This window comes from Salvelinus sp. IW2-2015, linkage group LG1 (assembly GCF_002910315.2).
Source record: "Salvelinus sp. IW2-2015 linkage group LG1, ASM291031v2, whole genome shotgun sequence".
NCBI lineage: Eukaryota > Metazoa > Chordata > Actinopteri > Salmoniformes > Salmonidae > Salvelinus > Salvelinus sp. IW2-2015.
Window position 1 is genome coordinate 30,489,082 of NC_036838.1, and position 21,305 is coordinate 30,510,386.

The 21,305-nt window shown below is 42.0% G+C and overlaps 1 protein-coding gene across 3 annotated transcripts in view; it reads right to left on the reverse strand.

Annotated features, from left to right (window-relative positions):
- Positions 1 to 2,220: 2,220 nt before the first annotated feature.
- The window catches only part of LOC111964686 (transforming acidic coiled-coil-containing protein 1), a 42,543-nt gene continuing 23,458 nt past the window's right edge, over positions 2,221 to 21,305 (reverse strand). For all 3 annotated transcript variants that reach the window (XM_023988537.2, XM_023988533.2, XM_023988527.2), the window contains exons 3-13: positions 16,791 to 18,225; positions 15,660 to 15,720; positions 14,778 to 14,970; positions 11,541 to 11,593; positions 10,483 to 10,623; positions 10,068 to 10,144; positions 9,871 to 9,914; positions 9,483 to 9,649; positions 3,303 to 3,409; positions 2,909 to 3,029; positions 2,221 to 2,647 (exon numbers count right to left, since the gene is read on the reverse strand). In XM_023988537.2, coding sequence (XP_023844305.1) covers positions 2,579 to 2,647; positions 2,909 to 3,029; positions 3,303 to 3,409; positions 9,483 to 9,649; positions 9,871 to 9,914; positions 10,068 to 10,144; positions 10,483 to 10,623; positions 11,541 to 11,593; positions 14,778 to 14,970; positions 15,660 to 15,720; positions 16,791 to 18,196 — 2,439 coding nt within the window. In that variant the 5' untranslated portion in view covers positions 18,197 to 18,225 and the 3' untranslated portion in view covers positions 2,221 to 2,578. The remainder of the gene's footprint in view (positions 2,648 to 2,908; positions 3,030 to 3,302; positions 3,410 to 9,482; positions 9,650 to 9,870; positions 9,915 to 10,067; positions 10,145 to 10,482; positions 10,624 to 11,540; positions 11,594 to 14,777; positions 14,971 to 15,659; positions 15,721 to 16,790; positions 18,226 to 21,305) is intronic.

The window sequence follows — 21,305 nt, forward strand, 5'->3', positions numbered from 1 at the left end:
GTGTATGGTTTAGCGTTGAGATTTCCCTTCGCTGGAACTAAGGGGCCTAGCCCGAACCATGAAAACCAGCCCCAGACCATTATTCTTCATCCACCAAACGTTACAATTGGCACTATGCATTGGGGCAGGTAGCGTTCTCCTGGCATCCGCCAAACTCAGATTCGTCCGTCGGATGGTGCCAGATGGTGAAGCGTGATGTGGTTGAAATAGCCTAATCCACTCATTTGAAGGGGTGTCCACATACAACATATACACTAAGGCTGGGATTAAATCCAAGGCGCGTTAAACGGCAGCACATTGCTCTTCACTTTTGAAGGTCAGCCGACATGCGCAGCATTTACTATGAATGTGATCTCCATGAACGTCAGGGAAATTGCCTTTAGGGACATCGGCTGTGCAGTGCGCTACTCTATAGAGTGCCTCGAATTTAAATCCCAGCCTAAAAGTTATACTATAGTAAAAAAAAGTTCACAATAATGATCATTTTTATTCAGGAAATGCCTTCTGCACAAAAAAAAAATATATATCAATCAGTAACCATCATAGAATCTGTGCACGTTTCGTTCCTCCACTTTACAAATACTGTATGAACAATCCAATAAAATTATATTATTTTCATACAATATAAAATGTACACATACTGCAGTGATAGAATGACAAGCAACTTCAAAGTCAGACCTTTAAGTCATGATACCTCCTCCTGAAACCCCTTTATTTGGCACAATAATAACATTTGGCAGTTGAAGGTACTGATGATGATGAGGAGGATGATGAGGATTCATGAAACAGGTATGATAAGGCAATGGCTCCCAAWCTATGACTCAGTTAGGTAGCACCTAAAGTGGGCTTGGGGACAGTTCCATGTCAACATACTGTACTGTAGGTCCTTGTAGTCCTAAAGGTTGAAAGGAACCAGTCCTATACATTGCCATAACATTAAAGGAACTAGTCGTTGTGCTGTTTGGCCACCAGTTATCTTTTTGTTCGCTCTGAGAACATCTATCTAAACAAGAATCCACATCTGCATTAGTATATAGTTTACAGATCCGTCATAATCTGTCATAATAATTAGTGTTTTCTGCTAAAGTTATTCTCAGAGCCTACAACATTAACAGTGATGGGCTTTGAGGGCAAGGGAAAGATTTGGCAACTCAAATATTATGGAGATGGTAGAAAATATTTGTCCTGTTTTCCAAAGGTCATGCAGAGAAACTTAACTGTGGCTGCACTGCAGAAAGCCAAGCTTACAACCACAGCTCCCTATGCTGTGTCTAGCTAAAGGAAAGATGAAAACAAAACATRTCAGTTTCAAACGATTCTTCAAGAGAGCAAAAGTACAATTATAAACAGGATATGTCACTACTCCGTTGATGGATTTGTTAAGATATTCTTGTCAGTGCTCTTTTGTTCAGCCACATGAGCTAAGGGGTAAGACACAAGGAATATGGATTAAAGCCTATATTGTCTATATAACGAAACATATTTGTTCAAACAACGAATACGGTAACAAGAGTTTTTCCAAATAATGTTGCATTGTTAATACAGAAAACCAAGCACCTCCTCCAGACATGTGGTGATAACAGACATGAGCAAACAAAGATACTTTAACATATGCTGTACACATGAAACACGTGTGCTTTGCCTTCAAACTATAATAATAATTAATATGGGTATATAGAGTATATCTCATGGAGCTACATAAAAGATCTAGAACATCGACCACAAACTGCAGTTTGAAGTTGATATCAAATAACAAGAAGCTACATAGTTATTAAAATAAATGTGCAATCCCTTGATCGGGGGAAAAACAAAAACGTATACTAGCATACCGCTAAAAGCATGTCCTACCTAAAGAAAGATACAAAACAATAGAAGATAAAATGAGAGTAGATCGAATCGGTAACTCTATAAAACAAAAAATGGATCGCTCTCCATCTCTAGTAGTTACTAGAATAGCAGCAGAATGATTGTGTCAAGTCTAAACCCGTGGAACGCAAGCGATTGCAAAACGAGAGCCACCAACTGATTGATTGTTGATCTCTTTCCCTGTATCAGCAGAAGAATGTCCCCCAAACCCTTTCTGGATCACACGTCTCTGTCTCATTCTTCAAAACTGATCATCCATGATGTGGAACATACTTTACAAACACACCCCACAGTACGCAACGCAACTTACAAGCAGATCCCTCACATAGTCCCACGACAGGGAGAAATCGACAGTAATGTCCATACTATGCTTTATTTATGCAAAAGTTACGATTTGGCCCCACATGCGTATAACAGCTGCACATGCACATTACAATTTGCCACATCAATACTTCAATTGGTCATAAAAAACATACACTCATAGCTGTTTCGCAGTTTATTTGTTCCATTCGAGAGACAGCGGGTGAATACCGCCGTCACTCCCTGTGTGTATAAGTTCTAATAGCAGAGACGGGTTCAGATTGTGTTGATGTGTGGACAGTCGTTTACTAGTGGTGGGGATGGTTAGGCCTTGGCTGCAACGGTAAGGCAGAGCGGAGAGATGTTGGTGGAACAGTACATCCAAGAACTCCAAAGTTCATGATATCAGGTATCAGTCCAACGTTCCGAGCTTTGCTATTAGTTCGTCACAGATTTTCGTGAGCTCCTCAATTTCTTGGTTCTGTGAAGAATAGAGAGATAGGTAGAGATTGTTCAATCAAAGACTCAGCATTTGAATTGTTTTTTTGTGACTAACAAACGCGACATCATGAAACACTTCCTGGTCGAAATGCGCCATTTTGTGCTTCTCATTTGGAACCATTGATAACTAACATAATTCTTGTATCCAGTTATTCTTTTACTATCAATGATTCCTACAGACACATTTTCCCTTAGGGATAAAGTCAAGCCAAGTCAATTTAACTCATGTCAAGTCAAGTACCTTCTGATGGAGGGCTCTCTCCAAAGAGTCCACCTTCATCTGCTCCTTCCTCAGGCTGGCATGAAGAGCCACACTCTCTGAGTCGGCTCTGGAGCGCACTTGGGCRATATCTTCATTTGCTCTGCAACACAGCAGAGAGCGGAACATTAAAGAAAGAAAAGAAAGAAAAAAAGAAGACCTCACAAAGAAATGAGAGAGTGAACCATAGAAAGATAATGTCCCTCGCCTCAAAAGTACATTGTAGCCAAATGAACAATAGACTAGATAAAGTGATATATTTATAATGATCAGATATTTCACATTGAAACATTTACCGTCTCAATCCCTAGAGTCGAGACTCAAATCATAGACACAGACACAAATCTAGACACAAGAAATACTAGACTATCGTTACTTGTCTAGTTTTTCCTCTGCGTGGATCTTRAGTGTGTGGTATCTCTGTTCTTCCTGTCTGACGCGGACCAGGTACTCCTGGGCACACTTCTTCAGCACCTCTTCATTCTGCGCACGCACGCACGCACACGCACACAGACAGAAAAAAACAGAGAACTGAATAACCTTGTATCTCCATTACAGATAGTAATTTTGCAAGCAACAGTCAGATACAGAAAAAACAGTGATGCTAATAATACCATTTCATCCCATTAATAAGTGCTTTTCCAAACATTAAAGGACTCTGTACATCATAACATCAATAAAATTATAAAAACATGAAGTACAAAAGGTTAAGTACAACGTCTAGTTTGATTTACATTTGGTTGAGTTGTCATCTAACGTGATTCAATGTGAAATCAACAACAAAAAATTGCCATGTCATTGGATTTAAATTAAAAGTTGGATGAAAAAAAGACGAAATTCCCTTACGTTGAATACTTTTAGCAAATCTAATTAGTTTCCAAGTCATCACATCAATTTTTGGGGTTGAAATGACGTGAAAACAACATTGATTAAAACAGTTTTTGCCCAATGGGTCACAATTTTTTTGAAWTTTTTATATTGTATTTTTGCATTTTCCAATTAAGAACATTCAAAACAAAAGTGAAAAGATATTAGACAGCAAAAGGACAAAGTGACAGTAACAGACGAGCATAACAAAAAAATWATAAAAATAAAAATAATTGTATATACAAACATACAATAAATAAGTCATAATAAAGAGTAAAATAAATAATAATGAGACATTGGATCATATGGTCACCTGCCGTAAGCTACATATTATACATTACGTGTGAAACATTATATAAGGATTATATAGAGATTTAATCAATGTGATGTGAGGGGAGATTCTCCATATAGTCAATAAAAGGTTGCCAAATTCTGTAAAATGTCTCTAACTTATTCCTCAAGCAGTAAGTGATTTTCTCCAGTGGGATACAACTATTACCTTCCGATAGTCACATTGCAACTGGCAGGGAGGAATCCGATTTCCATTTCAAGGCAATACATTTCTTGGCAATCGCTAGCAATATTTCTGTTAGCTTTATAGTATGACTTTGCCTAAGATTGGAGTTAGTACAGTTACCCAGTAGACAGACCTCCGGGTCTATAGGGAAGGCAACCCCGTGAATTGAGGATATGGTATCGCATACCCCCTGCCAGAAACCGTGTAGTTTTAAACACTGCCAAGTGGAATGGAGGAATGTTCCTTCATCTGAGCCACATCTAAAACATAGGGAGGAGATATCAGGGTTGAACTTGTGCAGTCTAGATGGGGTGATATAGAGCTGATGGAGGAAATTAAACTGGATCAGTCTGTATCTGGAGTTCAATGTGGATGTAACACCATCCCTGCATAGGTCACTCCATAGACCCTCATCAAGATCAATACCCAGATCTTTTTCCCATCTAAGTCGGGGTTTATCTAGCTCAGGCAGTGTTAGTCCTGACATAAGAGCATCGTAAACACGGGAAATGGTCTTGAACAGTGGTTGGTCTGCATGGCAGAGTTGTTCAATAGGTGACACCTTAGGTAGGTTCCATTGTCCCTTGAGAGTCACCCTAATAAAGTTTCGTAGTTGTAGGTAGCTAAAGAAGTCCCTGTTAGGCAAGTGATATTTCTGTTTCAGCTGTTCAAAAGACATAAGAACTCCCTCCTCGTAACACTGTTCGAGAAGAGTGATACCCTTATCACACCATGGTCTAAAGTTACTATTCTGGAAAAACATAGGGATCAATCTATTGTTCCATAAAGGGGTTTTRGGGGAAAGAAATCCCTCTCGTCTGAACAGCTCAGGCAGTTTGCACCATGCCAGGACAGAATGTATGATTCAAGTGTTGTCTGTGATGGTTTTTATAGATTTTCTGTCCCATTTGTAAAACAATTCTGCCCCAGTGTCATCATTTACCTCAAACTTTTCAATGTTCAACCATGAGGGAGAGGGACCATTGTCAAACCTCTGAGCCAGAAACCTARACTGTGCAGCCCAGTAGTACATTCTAAAAYTGGGGAGGTTTAAGCCCCCTTGACCGTAATCAAGGGTCAGTTTATCCAGGCCAACCCTAGGGGTTTTGCCGTGCCAGATAAACCGTCTGGTCAGCTTGTCGAGAGAGGAAAAGAATGCTGCGGGAACAGGGATAGGGAGAGATTGAAACAAATATAGAAATCTGGGCAGGACATTCATTTTAATTACATTGATTCTACCCAGTAGAGTGAGAGGYAAGTCCATCCATTTACAAAGGTCAGCCTCTACCTTTTGCAACAAGCTGGCCAGATGGAGTTTATATAGGTTGTTCAGGTTACCATCCACCATTATGCCCAAATATGTGAAGCCCATAGGYGACCATCTAAAAGGAAACTTGTGCTTGATGGTATGGTGGTCAAAGACAGACAATGGTAAGATTTCGCTTTTATCAAAAYTGACCTTATATCCAGAGAAAGAACTATAACACTGTAGCAGGATCTGCAAGTGAGAGAGGGAGTGTTCTGGGCAATCATAGCTTTAGGAGATTTGTAGAGTGATTTTATCAAATTTACAAACACGGTACCTAAACCAAACTTTTCCAAGACGCGAAAGAGGTATGGCCATTCAACCCTATCAAAGGCCTTTTCAGAGTCGAGGGAGACTGCGACACTAGGTATTTTGTTTTTGTTAGCAGGGTGAATTATATCAAAGAACCTTCTGAGATTATTGGAGGACAATCTATTAATTATGAAGCCAGTCTGATCTGGGTTGACCAACAGGGGAAGACATCACTCCAGTCTCATAGATAGCATCTTGGTGACCAGTTTACAATCCGTGTTTAAGGAGGTAGATTGGTCTATAGGAGGCGCACTTTAGCGAGTTTTTCCMTTTCTTGTGGATTACAGTAATCACTGCTTGAGAGAAAGACTCTGGAAAGCAGTTGTCTTCCCCAGCTTTTTTAAGTACCTCCATAAGGTAGGGGACCAACAGCTCCCTAAATTCTTTATAGAACTCTGGAGGGAAGCCATCCTCCCCAGGAGATTTATTAGAAGGTAAGGATTTAATGGCCTCCAACAATTCAGGAACTGAGAACTGTTCACTCAGGCGCTCTCTGTCTTCCTCTGACAGGCATGGGAGGTTGAGAGTGGAGAGAAAGGAGTCGATCTCTGATAGATCATCGCTTGATTGGTAAGTGTAGAGGTCTTCGTAATATTTCTTAAAAGTATCATTAATTTCAGTAGGGTCGAAAGATATCTCATTAGTAAGAGTTTCTATAGCATTAATTGTCCTCTTACTTTCCTCTGCTTTCAGTTGCCATGGCAATACTTTGTGTGCTTTCTCTCTAMGCTCGTAATAACGCTGTTTTGATTTAGTGATGGCCCTTTCAGCTTGATATGTGTTCAGAATATTATATTTCAGTTTTTTATTTACCAAAATATAGATATAGATCTTTAGTCGGGCCTCTTTGGTAGGTTAGAGATTTCAGATTCAAGGACATTCAGTTCCGCACCGTGTTTTCTCTTCAGCCCTTTAGTATAGGAAATGATCTGTCCCCTCAGATAGGCCTTCAATGTGTCCCAAAGAATGAAACTGTCAGGAGCGGAGGGTTTGTTTGTCAAAGTAAAAATATTGATCTGCTCTTTGACGAATGCACAAAATTCAGGTTGCTTTAGGAGTGTAGAATTTAGTCTCCATCTATATGCTCCATTTACCTTGGTAGGAATGGAGATTGATAATACCAGAGGAGAATGGTCACTAAGCAATCTGGGGAGATACTCGATATCTAACACTCTATGAAACAGTTGGGTCGATAGTAAAAAGTTGTCTATGCGTGTGTGTGTGTGTTGTGTGGGTGTGAATAAAAAGAGTAGTCCCTATTCTGTGGGTGCAACTGTCTCCAGATGTCTAGCAAATTAAGATCTTTCATGAATGACATGGTGAGCTTGCTGGCTTTGGTAAGAAGTGAGGGTTTATCAGAGGACCTATCAAGAACTGTATCTAAACAAAAATGAAAATCTCCTCCAACCAGTAACCATCCTGGTGGTGCTTGAGCGACCTGAAGGAAGACATTCTGAATAAACATATAGTCATCGAAGTTAGGAGCATAAATATTCAATAGGGTCCAAGACTCTGAAAACATATGCCCCTGCACCAAAAGAAACCTGTCCGAGGGATCAGAGATGGTGTTGTTGACGCAGAAGGGGATGTGTCTACTTATCAAAATTGCAGTTCCTCTTGCTTTGGAGTTAAAAGAGGACACAAAAACTTGTCTTACCCATTCCCTCTTCAATTTCTTGTGTTCACTGGCTGTAAGATGGGTTTCTTGTAAAAACACAATGTCAGCCTTAAATTTCTTAAGGTATGATTAGACTCTTTTCCTCTTAAATCGGGCTGTTAAGACCTTTTACGTTGAATGTGACATATTTTATTGGATTAGGCATAGGTTGGGTTTCAAATATGTAACCGAATGGAGATCTCTCATATGTAAATAGTCAGGAAATGTTTCAACTTTGGTTTGAACACTGAAGTGACCTATGTGTCTCTTTAGGAAGGAAACAACAATAAACATAGAAAAAGAAAAAAAACGAGAAACCCCACCCACGGACTAAAACAACAATCCCAACAATCAAACATGAATACACCTGTAGAGATACGTTGTTGCTCGCTTTCCATCTTGCTCTTACTAGCTAAACCTTGGCGTAAACTAAAACCAGCGAGCTCTCTAAGTTGAAAACAAACGTTGTGAATAGACATTATGGCTGAATATTTACTGCCCACAGTAAGGGCTGCTTGAGTCTCTTTTCAGGAGAGGAGAAACATAAATGGGGGGGAAAGCAGTGGGCCTAAGCCCACTAATTTGCTTCGCCCAGTGGATATTGACTATACCAAAATATACTCTCCTGTAAATGTAATAGAACTCACCCCGGGGAAAAAACGGTTAGTTGAAAATGTACAAATCAATTACAGCGACCGGATAGCGGGGTAAACGGATCCAAATTCCAAGAAGATATCAGCAGTTCAGTCCCAGGACAGCATGGATAAGAAAAAMCAAAAAAAACTGCATCGTATCCCCCAGAGAGACCATCCTGGTTCAGACGCGGTTCAGTTCTTTGAGAAAAGWGAACACTTCTCCCGGTGTGTTGAAGAGATGGCTTCGGCCTTTGTACTGAACTTTGATCCGCGCAGGGTGGATGAGGTAGCCGGTGATGTTCTTCTCCTTCAGTGCTTTGGCGGCAGGTCTTTCATCTGTTTGCGACGTCTGGCGAGATCCGCGCTCATATCCGGGAAAAGGCTGACCCTCTTGCCATCGATAGTGATGTCCCCTTTGGCTCTTGCGAGTTGCAGTATCTTCTCTCTGTCCTGGAAACGGAGGAACCTGATCAGGACGGCCCGTGGGGGCTCATCTGGCCGGGGTTTCTGCGCTGATGTTCTGTGGGCGCGTTCGATTTCCAACGGCTTGGTGAAGTTGATTATACCTAGGACATCAGGGATCCATTAAGTGAAGAAACGGACCGGTTCACGGCCCTCGCTGTCCTCTTTCAATCCCACCACATGGATATTACTACGTCTGTTCTGGTTCTCCATCTGGTCTACCTTGTTTTTGAGGTAGGCATTGTCCTTCTGCAGTTGTATCAGAACCTGGTTATGTCGAGTGATGGTGTCTTCAACTGTGCTAATGAGCAACTCAGCCTCAGTCGTTCTCAAAAGGAGATCATTCATGGAGGATTTCAGGTCGTCAATGGAAGAATGGAGTTCAGACGATTTCTTGTCAATWTCCAGAGAAAGACCTTTGTTACCATCCTGAATTTCCCGGAGGAGAGTAGCCAGCATTGCGAGGCTGCCGAGAGCAACAGTCTGGAACTGTCGTCTGAGTTATGAGGGCTAATGCTAATCTTGCTAGCTGTAGCATTATCGTTATCTTGGGAATCAACAACGTTTTGGTCGTCCTTCTTGCCTCTTGGTCGGAGGTCCATGGCTCTTTGGGAAGGTAAGTACTTGACAATTTATCAGCCGATGTTAGAATATTGTTTCAATGTTGTTATTTAGGTAATAATAGAATAACTTTGAAGAGCTCGGTTTGTCAATGTCTGCTCAGCTCCGCGGCATCACGTGCTCACTCACACTCACATTCTTAAACCTTCTCTCTAGTCTAGTGTTAACACGTAGCCTACCTTCTTAAAGCCTTCCAGGACGGTCTTCATGTTCTCGTAGCGTCTGAAGAGGTCCGAGAGTGAGCGCTCCACAGAGTTGAGGTCAGCCAGGGCCTGGTCCCGCTCCAGGATCACCTGCTGGACGCTCTTCTGGGAGCCCAGGACACTCCTCTTGTGCTGCTCGTCCTCTGTAAAGGTCACAGGTCAGACAGTTGAGGGACATCCAAACAAGGGTGTGTCTCAATAGTCTAAATAGGCTTGTTATTATCATCTAGTTCCATGGATTTGCACTGATGTGGAATTAAATGGGCTGGTGAAAGCCATAAGCCGGTAGACATCTACCATATTGCTTTCACCTATCCCATGWTTTCATATCAGTGCAGATAAAATGAACTCCTCAWGAACTTACCAATCATCTGTGCAACGGTTTTCTCGTACTCTGCCACTATTTTCCTACAAGAGACAGATAAACACAGGAGAAATATGAATAAAAATGAAAAGGTTTATTTTCAGTCTAAAAGGTTTCTTGTGAGTTTGTCTCTGTTATATTCTAAATATGATTATCTTTGAATTATGGCAAACTAAAGCAACAGCGCCATATAATACCTCATCTCTAACACCTCCATGTGGCTTTCTTCATACTTTCTCTTCCATTCATTGGCTTCTATCTCTTTAGTGATTATCTGTTGGGGAGAAAACACTCTAGGGTTAGAAGAGGCTTGACAGCCAGGCATCCATTTGCTTGCTACTTGTTGATCATTTAAGCATGTTGACTATCGTATAATTTAACAGAAGTACTGTAGTATGTGTTCAGTATTACAGTGACAGTCTGCAATCAAGGAACTGAGCCTTTAGCTCAGAGGGCTAGCTTGGTGTTACTTAGGTTGTGTTCATTAGGGCAGGCAACGGGAAAAGTTTTTTAATGAAAAATGTGCGTTTCTTATTAGTCAAAGTAGTCCCTCCCTATTTCCGTTTGGTGCCTAATGATCACGACCCAGGTTTAATCAGTCAGTTACTGTACCTCCTCTCTGATCAAGGTGAGCACTGCTGCTTTGTCCATCTCACTTTGCGATATGTTCTCCAGGGAGGAAGGACTGCCTTTATCATCGTGACCCTCACAGCCAATCAACTTTGGCCCTGGGGTGATTGACAGCTCTTCACTCTGTTGACACCAAGGACAAAACATGTCAGTCTGGTCTCTAATGCAAACGGGCTTCTATTGACAAATTATGACAACTAACAAATCAAAAGATCTAGGCCAGGGATGGGTAACTGTCTGCCCGTGTGCCGCATAGGCCCTCTTTTTAAGGCGTGCGGATCAATTTCCAAAAACGGGGCCCTCGACCCCAATGTATTTCGGGGTCAGGGTCTCAACTTACTGTTGAGAGTTAAAATAGTAGAATACACAAGGTGCAATTTCAAAATTTGGTTGTGCATCAGCAGTTTTTCTCTTGTTTTGTTAGTCACTGACAGTCACTCAATTAGCYTTGTCAGCTAACAATGTTTAGATTGGTAAGTTAGCTGTCTAGACTATCTAAAATAGTAATCATGGCCGAATACTGACCGGGCATGCAGGGCACGTGCCCAGGGGTCCTGACCTCGGGGGTCCCCCCATTGATTTTGCAAGTCACTCTCACTCAGATATCATATTAACATGGCATAAGTCATAAAAAAATGTGTAGAATTATTTTTCTCTCTGCCCCATGGCAAAATGTGTCGAATTGCAGAAAACGTGCTTTAAAACGACAAAATGTTCTTTACGCCCCATGGCAAAATATGTAGAATTGAAACAAATGCTACATTTCTCTCCGCTGTCAAGAAGGGGCCCAGTAAAATGATTTGTCGGCGAGGTGGAAAAGGCTAGACCCGGCCTTGGCTACTGGTATAATGCATTTAGTTAGGAGAGTTAAGTAGTTTAACTGCACAAATGGAGTGATTGCACAAGTCAGTTGACTGCATGTGTGGGTATGGATGAGGGTACGCTGACCCACGAGCCACTGCGGCCCCTCATGACGAGTTCAAATTCTTTGTGGCCTCACCCCCATCAAAGTTGGCCAGCCCTGATCTAGGCCTACTTACCGAAGTGCAAATGTCTTTCTCATCCATACAGTGTGTTATCCTCGCCTGTGGACCTGAGGGGGGAAAAAATAATATTGAATCAGTATCATGAATCAGGGGATGGAGAGGGAAAGTTATTGTACTCAACACTTGATTTTCAATGGCCAATAGGTGGCAGTAAAACCCAATGTGAGATTCAACAATCCAAGAGGCTCTCCAGAAGCTGCTTTTATGCTTTGTCTAGGACTGCTTCTTGCATTTAGCTGTTTGTTTTCTTGCCCCTTTAAGCAGAGTCCCTTTGACTATGACTTGATTATTGGACACATCTAAAACCGGGGTTCACAAGCTTTTCACTCATGTCCCCCTTCCATCATTGGGGAACATCCTGTACATCTTATATGTGTTCATGTGATATCTGAGTGACTCAAACATTACAACAAAATCAATGGGCAAAAAAAACCTAGACAAAAAATGTTAGCTGACATGAGCTACTTGATCTGGACAAGTTCAAAATACTGTAACTCTCTAAGGTCTGCAACATCACAAGAGGAAAACTGCTTATGTACTACTCAGTTTCGAAATTGCACCTTGTGCATTCTACTATTACAATGTTCAAGAGTAAGTTGAAAGCCCGACTGAGTTCCTTAAAAAAGCAAAAGGAACTCAGCTAATAATATAACTAAACTCAATCACTGTTAGCAAAACAGCCAGTTCTGAACAATGCATGCCTGAGCGAGCAGACTTTTAGGGTCCCTCGGCTACACATATACTGCAATGTAAACTTGCGAACTTGTCAAGCCTCGAGCGCTACCTTCAGAGGGAACGCACAACACYCGCCCGACAGTTGCCCCCCTTTAAGCAGGGCTGTGTAAACAGAATTGTCTCCTTGAGCCAACAGTCTTACAGTAATAGCATAGCAATGTTTTTGAAACAGCTAAAATGTACAGACATTTTCCTTAATTTTGAGACTTGTTTTATTTAGTTTTTAACCTGAAGTTGTAGCCGTAGCTTTGAATCTGTTTATTTTTGCTTGACTGCACTGAGCTACTGAGGTCCAAACAAAAGTAACTCCCGTGGAATTATCAGCATTTCTAGTCACAATTTGCTTGGATCTCATAATATAACGTCCATGATATTGATAAAATGAAACCTGGTTTGTTCTTTAATACGGTACCTAGTGTAAGCCAAAGAGCTCGTGGTTCAGCTAAACGTCAGCTACAGCTAGCACGTCTACGTGAGGATGCAGAACATATTTTGTTTCGCTAACTAGATAGCTAATGTTACCTTGCTGTGTAGCCTATATTATAATATGAATGACACTGTATGATAGCTTTACTGTACTTTTATATTCGTATGGGTGGGTAGCTGAGGAACCCCAAACTCTGTTCTTTTATATTGAGGTGGTGTTGAGTTTTGATAACTGGTCGTGGGATTTGCTAGCAACAACATTGAGTCACAATCAGTAGATTTCTGTAAAAAAAACACATTCTGAATACGCTTCACTGTACTTATGTTTGTCCTGTACAACTGCAGTCCTTCCGCGGGGTRCTGAAATTCATATTTCTAATCAAAATCATTTAACGAATACAACCACCAACTTTTTCATCGTTGCTCGTGCTACGTAAATTACCCTAAATCCTAACCTTAATCATAACCCTACCATAACCATTACCTAACCTTAACCCTTACTGTAACAATTTAACATTTCAACTTCAATGGGGTAGGGACATCCCAAGGACCCAATTGAATCTTAGTTTACGTAGTACGAGCAATGAGTAAAAAGTCAGTGGTTGTATTCGCTAAAAGCTTTTAGAATTGACTGATGGTGACTCAATGTTGTTGATAACAAATCCCGCGACCATAAGAGAACGGAGTTGATGGTTCCTCAGCAAGGGAGGGGTAAACGTTCATGATTTGATTATGAAGTATGTTGTTAGTTAGCAGGAGTTCCCTGTGTATTGTCAGGTAATTTAATGTGTATTGACGAGAAAATAAACCATTTAATTGTCTGCACCTGCTTGTGGATTGACATATTGTTCAATATTGTAGCCTAATGTGTTTTAGAAGAAAAATTGCTTGTATTGTTAAATCGTTTGTGCTTACTGGCTTCTGTGATATTTACGGTCAATTTGCGCTGCGGACCAAGAATGTCACGTTGCCAGCCACAACGAAAGGTAAGGCAAATGTGAAATATGAAGTGAAAATTGGAAATCTCTTTCGCCAATCTGGTCCTCAGACTCTCCTTAATCTCTCGTAATGGGAATAGGGCCTATAGAGTAGACCTAATCAGCTATGTTTCTTCTTTCTGGAAAAATGTGCCCTTTATAAACACATTTCATGCAATTCTACTACATTTTATATGACATCTAGCCTGGAGGAGGACATTATTGTCCCCCAAAACACTTTCCAGTGGTACTGATCCAATGATAAAGACAGTGAATATGCTTGCTCTCGAGGGATAGGCCAATGATCTCCGCTGTTGCCAATAAATTGTGTTCGCTCAATTGGGAGTTGAGAATTTTGATAACTAGAGACAGATTCGTCTTTTCTTTGTCTTCTCTTTTCAGCAATAGCCATTTGATTTGTAAACTGTTTTTCCTACGATTGTATTTTGAAATATTGCGATAGAAAAGCAATTAAATAGACCTTGGCCTGACTGCTGCAACTCAACAATCAGCCATTTGCTGCGCGCTTAAAATGATCCACAGCTCATTTTGAAAAGAAGCTAATGATTCTCTGTGGCCAAATCATGCTCTCTGGTGTAGTATTTTGAAAGATTGTATTTATTTCTGTATATGCACGAGTAATTATATAACTATTTGGGCAGATTTAAATCAATTTACTTTCATGGAAGCTTATCTTCCCCTAGCCTATTGGACGTGTCACCTGTGCCGACATCAATGTGAAAGTAACCTGTGCATAAAACAGCTGGCCTCGAGGCTTACAAGGCTAAGTTCAACGCCGATATAAGGTTCAAAGCAATCGGCGCACTGCCTAAAAGGCTGACTGACAAAGCAAACTCTGTCTCTGCTTTCTTAAAGTAAGAGAAAGGCATGCAGGCTGGCAGCTTCTCTCGGGATGATGCTCTGCATGGTCCTAAAGCCAGCCTGCTAATATGCTAAACAGCCTTTACATTTTAATCGGGATTGGAATGATTTGCGTCTACTTTAGTGTAGCCTACTTTTAAATTTTTTGGTCTTGAGCTAGGCGACTGCCATACCCAACTGACGCCCCTGCCTGAGAGCAAACCAAATGTACCATCCAGCAGCGCCTGGCTTTTGACATTGGATGGGTTGGCTGGGCCTTTGGCACACGCTGAGTCTTCCTCCACCTCGGCCTCCTCCTTGGCTTTCTGGCCCATGATGCCACTGCAAGCCAGCTTTTCCTCATCGGTGGCATGGCGAACACGGCGGGGCATTCCTTGAACCTGGGACACCACCGCATCCTCTTCCTGTAAACAAGAGAATGCAGTGCCAGCGTGCCGTCAGTCTAGAAGACTCTAGAGGAAGATAGAACACTGATGTGATGGTACTAACTGTCATTACTGTATTAAATTCAATGTATTCCATCTGATAGGCGTTGAAGATCATTCTATAATTAAAGCCATAATCTGTCAAATGTGCATACTGTACCCTCAGAGAATAAGTCTACCAACAAAAAATCATAAACAATGCAGCAATATTCCAAGGTGCATTCTATATGCACTTCAACATGCAAATAGTACTTGACTTCTCTGATATTATAGGATTTTTGTTTGGCTTTTCAAAGCGTTACATGTGGGGGTCACTTGAAGTAGTTTGATAGTCTATTGAAGTACAATGGGAGGTCAAAGACTGATAAACAGTGCTGAGAGATGAGTAATGCATCTGTCAACACGCCAGGGTTGTACTGCAGTGCTAGAGACACACTGATGAGTGTGTGAGAAAGGGAAAGGCACTGGTCAGCATGAGAGAGAAGTGTGTGTGTGTGTGTGTGTAAATGAGATGAGGTAACCTACTGAGTAATAACAATTGCAGTGACACTGCAGCAAGGTTATATTCAGCTGATATTACACACACACACACACACACACACACACACACACACACACACACACACACACACACACACACACACACACACACACACACACACACACACCTGATTGCAGACATCCAGGACCAGGGACTGGTTTTCATACTTCTTCACCTTACAAGAATTCCTAGAGGAAGAACACAGGCAGAGGATTTGTGAATAAAAAATATAGCATTGGTTATTCAATAACCAATGCTATATTTTTTATTCACAAGTGAGTGTCCCAATAACCGTTATTGGGACACTCAGCTAAGATGACATGTTTACTTGACATGTAATTGTTCAGGACAGGTATCTAATAAATAGCTGTTGTCTAAATATGGATTATACTGTAAACACTACAGGTCCCATTGGTCTTGTCAGTGTTGCACACTACAGCACTGTTAAAAATCCTATGCTGATAGAAATCTGCTATTTAACTTTGCAAAGAGTAACAAGGCAACCGTTCAGGAAATAGCCAACTAGCTAATGAATCCTTGTTTTTCAAGGAGGGTTCACGTGCCAACAAGCAGGAGTGCAGGTCACTAAAAGCATCTTCACTGAGCTCTCATCATGACAACACATGCAATGGGACAGAAAGCAAAGACGGCATACCAAGCGAGAGATTGAGTGGTGGAAGAGCGAGTACTACTTACAATAGAAAACAGAGAAACTTCACTTGTTCAGTGGTCCTGAGGCAAACAAACACAAGGTGGAAGGAGAAGCAGAGAAGGGGTGYGTGATAGACAGACAGTGGAGGTTGGTTGGGTAGATGGGAGGGAGGGAGGGGAAACAGCGGTGGCACAGAGAACATTTTGGGAATGAAGGATGAAGGAGAGAGAAGGAGGAGTGAGTAGAGGTGTTCTGCTCAGCATTAGAGATGAAGGAGTTAGGTTTCTAGGGGGCTGAGGTTTTGGCAGCGGGCGTCTGACCCAAACATTAGGATGCCAGTGACTTCGTAAAAGGCTAAAAGAGATCCAGTAACTGCTGCACCACCTAAAACTAGTTTAAACTGGTGTGAAAACCACAAAGGAGGGCTTGATATCACATACTGTAGGATAATGACAAGGAAGACAATTTCATGTTTTTCTTCTTGCTAGGACAAAGCACATTTCTGAAAACAGAATTACCCTGAAGAAGGCTACACTAGTGGTGGAACACAACGCATGCTTTGGGTTGACGTGCTGAAATGCCGAGCTGTGGGTGTAGTGGACTTACTTGATGATCCTGTCCTTGCTTTTCTTTGGAGGCTGGCGCATTTTCTTCTCCTCCTCTAGAGGGCGATCCAGCTTTGGTTTCACTGCTTCCTCTGCTGGCCTCTCAGGGGTATCCTGGGAAGTTGGGTTTTCACTGCCCAGGGGTTTAGATGGCTTAAAGGGTTCCGCTGAGTCGTCAAAGTTCTGAGGATCAAAGCTGTAGGATCCTTTGGGCAGAACTGGGGAACTGCTGATTTTGCAACCACCACCCCCAAAGGGGTTAAAATTAGGGTCATCCCACTGGTTGGGGTCAAACTTATAAGTGGACTTGGGAATTGGAACGTCGTCCAAACTTAAGGAGGCACATGGCACGGAAAGCAGTTCCGAAGCTGTTTCTGAAACTGGCTCTGCTACCGGTTCAGCTACGACTGGTTCGGGTGTCGGCGTCGGGGCAGGTGCAGTCGTTGTTGCTTTGGCCTTTGGTTTCTTGGTGGCGAGCTTGCTGCCAGGCTTTTTACCCAGCCTCCTTGGCTGTGTTTTTTTTACCTCGCCTGCCTCGTCTAACCCAAACTCCATCTTCACAGGCTTGGTCTCCTCTGATGCCTCCGACGATAACTCTTTGACCTCCTCAACCTCCATTTTAGGTGAGGAACTAGTCCCACAAAGCGGTGGAGAAGAGCTACGTACAGGCAAAGGCTCCAGTTTGGGAAAGGAGCTACTTACAGGTAGCGCCTCAAGTGTGGGCAGGGCATCGGCTGCAAAAGCTGGGGGGGAGTTCTGTATCTTGGAGCCTCCAATGGCGAACGGGTTAAAGCTGTCGTCAAACTGGTCCGGGTCGAAGTTGTAGCTAGCCTTAGGGATTGTGATGATGTCAATGTCCCCGTCCCCCTGTGTGCTAGCCTCGCTCAGGGCTCCCTTTATCTTCAGGGAAGGGGGCTTGGTTTTAGGGATTTTAGTGAGTTTGCCCTGCGGTTCAGAGATGGTCTCAATGGGGTGTCCATTACAAACTGGCTCTGTGCTGCTGGACAGTGGCCTCTCTTCCTCGGGTTGACCTAAGTCCAGAGAAGTAGCCAGTGGCTTCTCCTCAGGTAGGCCTAAGTCCAGAGAGGTAGCATTTGGCCTCTCATCAGGTAGATCTAAGTTCAGAGCAGGACTGGTCATTGCTTCTCCATTGGCATGTGCTGGTGGGTCTGCTGTGGAGGGTTGAACCTCGGCAGTGGCTGTGTTGGGAAGCATTTGGGGCCCCTTCTTAGGGTCCATGGGGGCCTCCTCCTTAGGGTCCACGGGGGCCTCCTCCTTAGGGTCCACGGGGGCCTCCTCCTTAGGGTCCACGGGGGCCTCCTCCTCAGGAGCCAAGGGGGGCTCAGCCTGGCCCATATTCTGGTTAAAGAGGCTATGAGCTGGATCCCCGGCTAGGCCAGACACCATCAGCTGTTCATCCTCCTCCTCCAGGGTATCTGGTGAAAGCAGGAGAGAGGATACGAAAAGTCGACTCAAAAACCAGTAGTAGCTGCCAGAACATAAATAAAAAACACAAATGCAAAAGACGATGATCAAAAATGTAATTTGGAGTGTGATGTAATTTCAACAAAAAAGCCTTCAAGGCAGGTTGCAACAGATATTAAGAGATGATAATATTCCTTGGTTGCTACCAATCTCACAGTAACATAAAGTTGCATCTATTTCCATGGTTACGCTTTTCTTTAAAGGCCTAATAACATAACAATACATTTGCTTGTTCTGGAAACTGTAATAAGGGAATATGGAAAAGCCTTAACAGGTCAGATTGAGAGTGTATGTCTTGAGGGAGCTGTTGCTGTTTTTGCAACACTGCCCAGAGGAATGTACAAATGTTTCCTGATGGCCGTCATCGTCACAGTTTTCATGCAACAGTCTGTTGCTAAGAAACAGGGGGCAGCAAAGGCCCTAGTTTATTTATATACAGTGGAGTGGAAGAATTAATATGCTACAGTGTTTAATGCAGCTTTGATCCTCTTATTCAAAATATTTAGAGCTAATCATCACTAAGCAAAGTCAAATCTTTCCATCAGTATGTTTACGTACGTGTGAATGGGTGTGGTGTGTGTGTGTGTGTGTGTATGTGGAGAGAGAACAAGAGGGCCGCAAAGAGAGGTACAATATATAGGATCTTGATTTGAGCCAGTTTGCTACAGTAGGAAAATAATCCTGCAGCAACAGGAAATGTGAATTATTATGTGGATTTTAAATAATGGGGTTGATACATTTTTCATGAGGCAAAATCAAGTCTGAAAACGTGGAAATTACAAACTTCACCCTTACAAAAAAAGATTGCCGTTTTGAAACTGCAGTAAAAGTGCACTAACTGCAGTCGACTGTTGTATTTTGGACGCAGTAATTGCAGAATATCTGCACTCTGCAATCTTTTTTCGTAAGGGCAGAAGCCTTTTTAAACCTCAAATACACAACACGTTTTACATTTCCTGCATTGCAAATKAAGATCCTACACCTGTACAGCTTGGACAGAGCAGATCTGGTTAACTGCTCTATAGTCAGTTCATCAAAGTTCAGATCCCTGTACCCAGGAATTCAAGGTTAAGTTATTGAATCCATATTTAATGGAGATAGGGAACATGGCTATATTGCTATATTATCAAGAACACCTATTTCTGATAAGCAGTTTTGCTGTAGTGTCATCATTTTTCAAAGTCTCTACTATGCCATTATTAAGTTGGGACCTGATACTGCAATAATACTAAGACTAACTCTCACTGGACAGAAGTACTTTTGTACTCATTTGATACAAATAATCATAGTATAAAGGAAAATACAGTTACATATTTCAGAATATACGTTATACTTATTGTCGGCACTAGGGTTTTTAGTTCAACCCTAAAACAATATAGCAGTCGCTTCTTTTCCTTCAGTAGCCAAAAGCAGCACTAAGGACCTAAAGTAGAACAAGACTAGACAGTGGGGCAAGACAATACATTCCCCAAGTTAAGAGTGGTTATATAAGCTCTCTCACCAGGTCTGAACACTGGCAATCAACTTTCTCTTATTTAAGACCAACCAAAAGCTGGTTTTATCGGTAAGGCAGTTGGTTATGGCATGAATTTTGAAAGCCTATCCAGTCGTGATGSACACTGCCCGTATGCGCATGGAACAACAGTAGCCTAATGTGCTTTTGGTGCCTGTATACTTTGTATTTAGAAACATAAAAAACWAATGAGTGCGATCTGATTTGTAAGATGGTTCCAGGATGTTCATAAAACATAGGCCTATTTGAGAGCAGTACAACGTGACTGGACATTCTCCCCTTCTCTTTACATTGGATCTTTGTCCTGCTACTGTGAAAAGTTTGGATGTGCGTAAAACCCTCCATAGTCTGCCTCGTTTTAATATTATATGCCCACAGGGAGAAATGATGGTGTTTGTAAGTGTGACATAGCCTATTTAAAACAAGTTGTTGTTTTGTTTASAATTTGATTCAAATGATTCATTCTCTCTCTTATTAGGCCTTATCAATAATGAATTTAAACTTGCTTATTGACTATGTTTGGCATGTCCATGCTCAGCCATAATGCAATTTACAGTAGGCCTAGCCCCTATATCAGAGCGAATGCTTGTGCATTCATCAAAACCCAGTCCTTTCGCAAGTGCGCAGATAATTATGATAGTGAAAATAGCAGAAATATTTCTGACACACCCCTGCTTAGATTAGCCGTTACATTAGGTTGTTAAAATAGAGCCCATAATGTTTTTAGTTTGAAAGAAAATGTCCTGCAATTTTTACCATTTTGCCATGGGGCGGAGAGAACATTTAGCAATTTTATAACTCATTTCATGCAATTTTACTTGTTTTGCCATGGGGCGGAGAAAAATGTGCAGTTTACAACTAACCACATTTWAAAATTGCACCACACTCCTCTTTATAGACGTATAGACATTATTTCTGTCTATAAATCCTACAACATTCTTTTACTTTACTTATTGCCGAGATAGTTAAGTATTCAGAGAGTAGGACAAACAACAAAGTTGGTTATTTTTGTGTACACTACTAAACATTTCTAAAAGTACTTGCAGCTTCATCCTAGCCTGTTGCCAGGTCTGTTTGTGCTGTCTTGCCAACTCATATGGTCTTTATTGGCAAGACAGCACAAGCAGATCTGGGACCATTAGCAAAGCAGCACAAACAAATCCTGGAACAGGCTAGCTTCATGCTGCCAAGAACAGTCTATTTCAAAACGGGCCAGTGAGCTAGAGTTCAATCTTCTCCGCAGCTGGCTGCGTGAGCAAGAGGAGGAGTGAGGAAACATCAGGAGAATGTTTGTGGTTGTGGAATAGAACAGAAGACAACTCCCTCGGTGCGTGCTGCCAGCGAATGCAGCCTTCTCCGACTCCACGGCTCACGAACGACACTTTCACTACCCCAGGCAGTGAGCAAACAAAGATAGCCTGGACACATACTAGCCTGTGCTACGCAATCCCACTCAAAGCAGTTTGAGACCCCTTGCTTTTACAGTCCCATATCAAAACACAGTGGAGGGAACCGAAA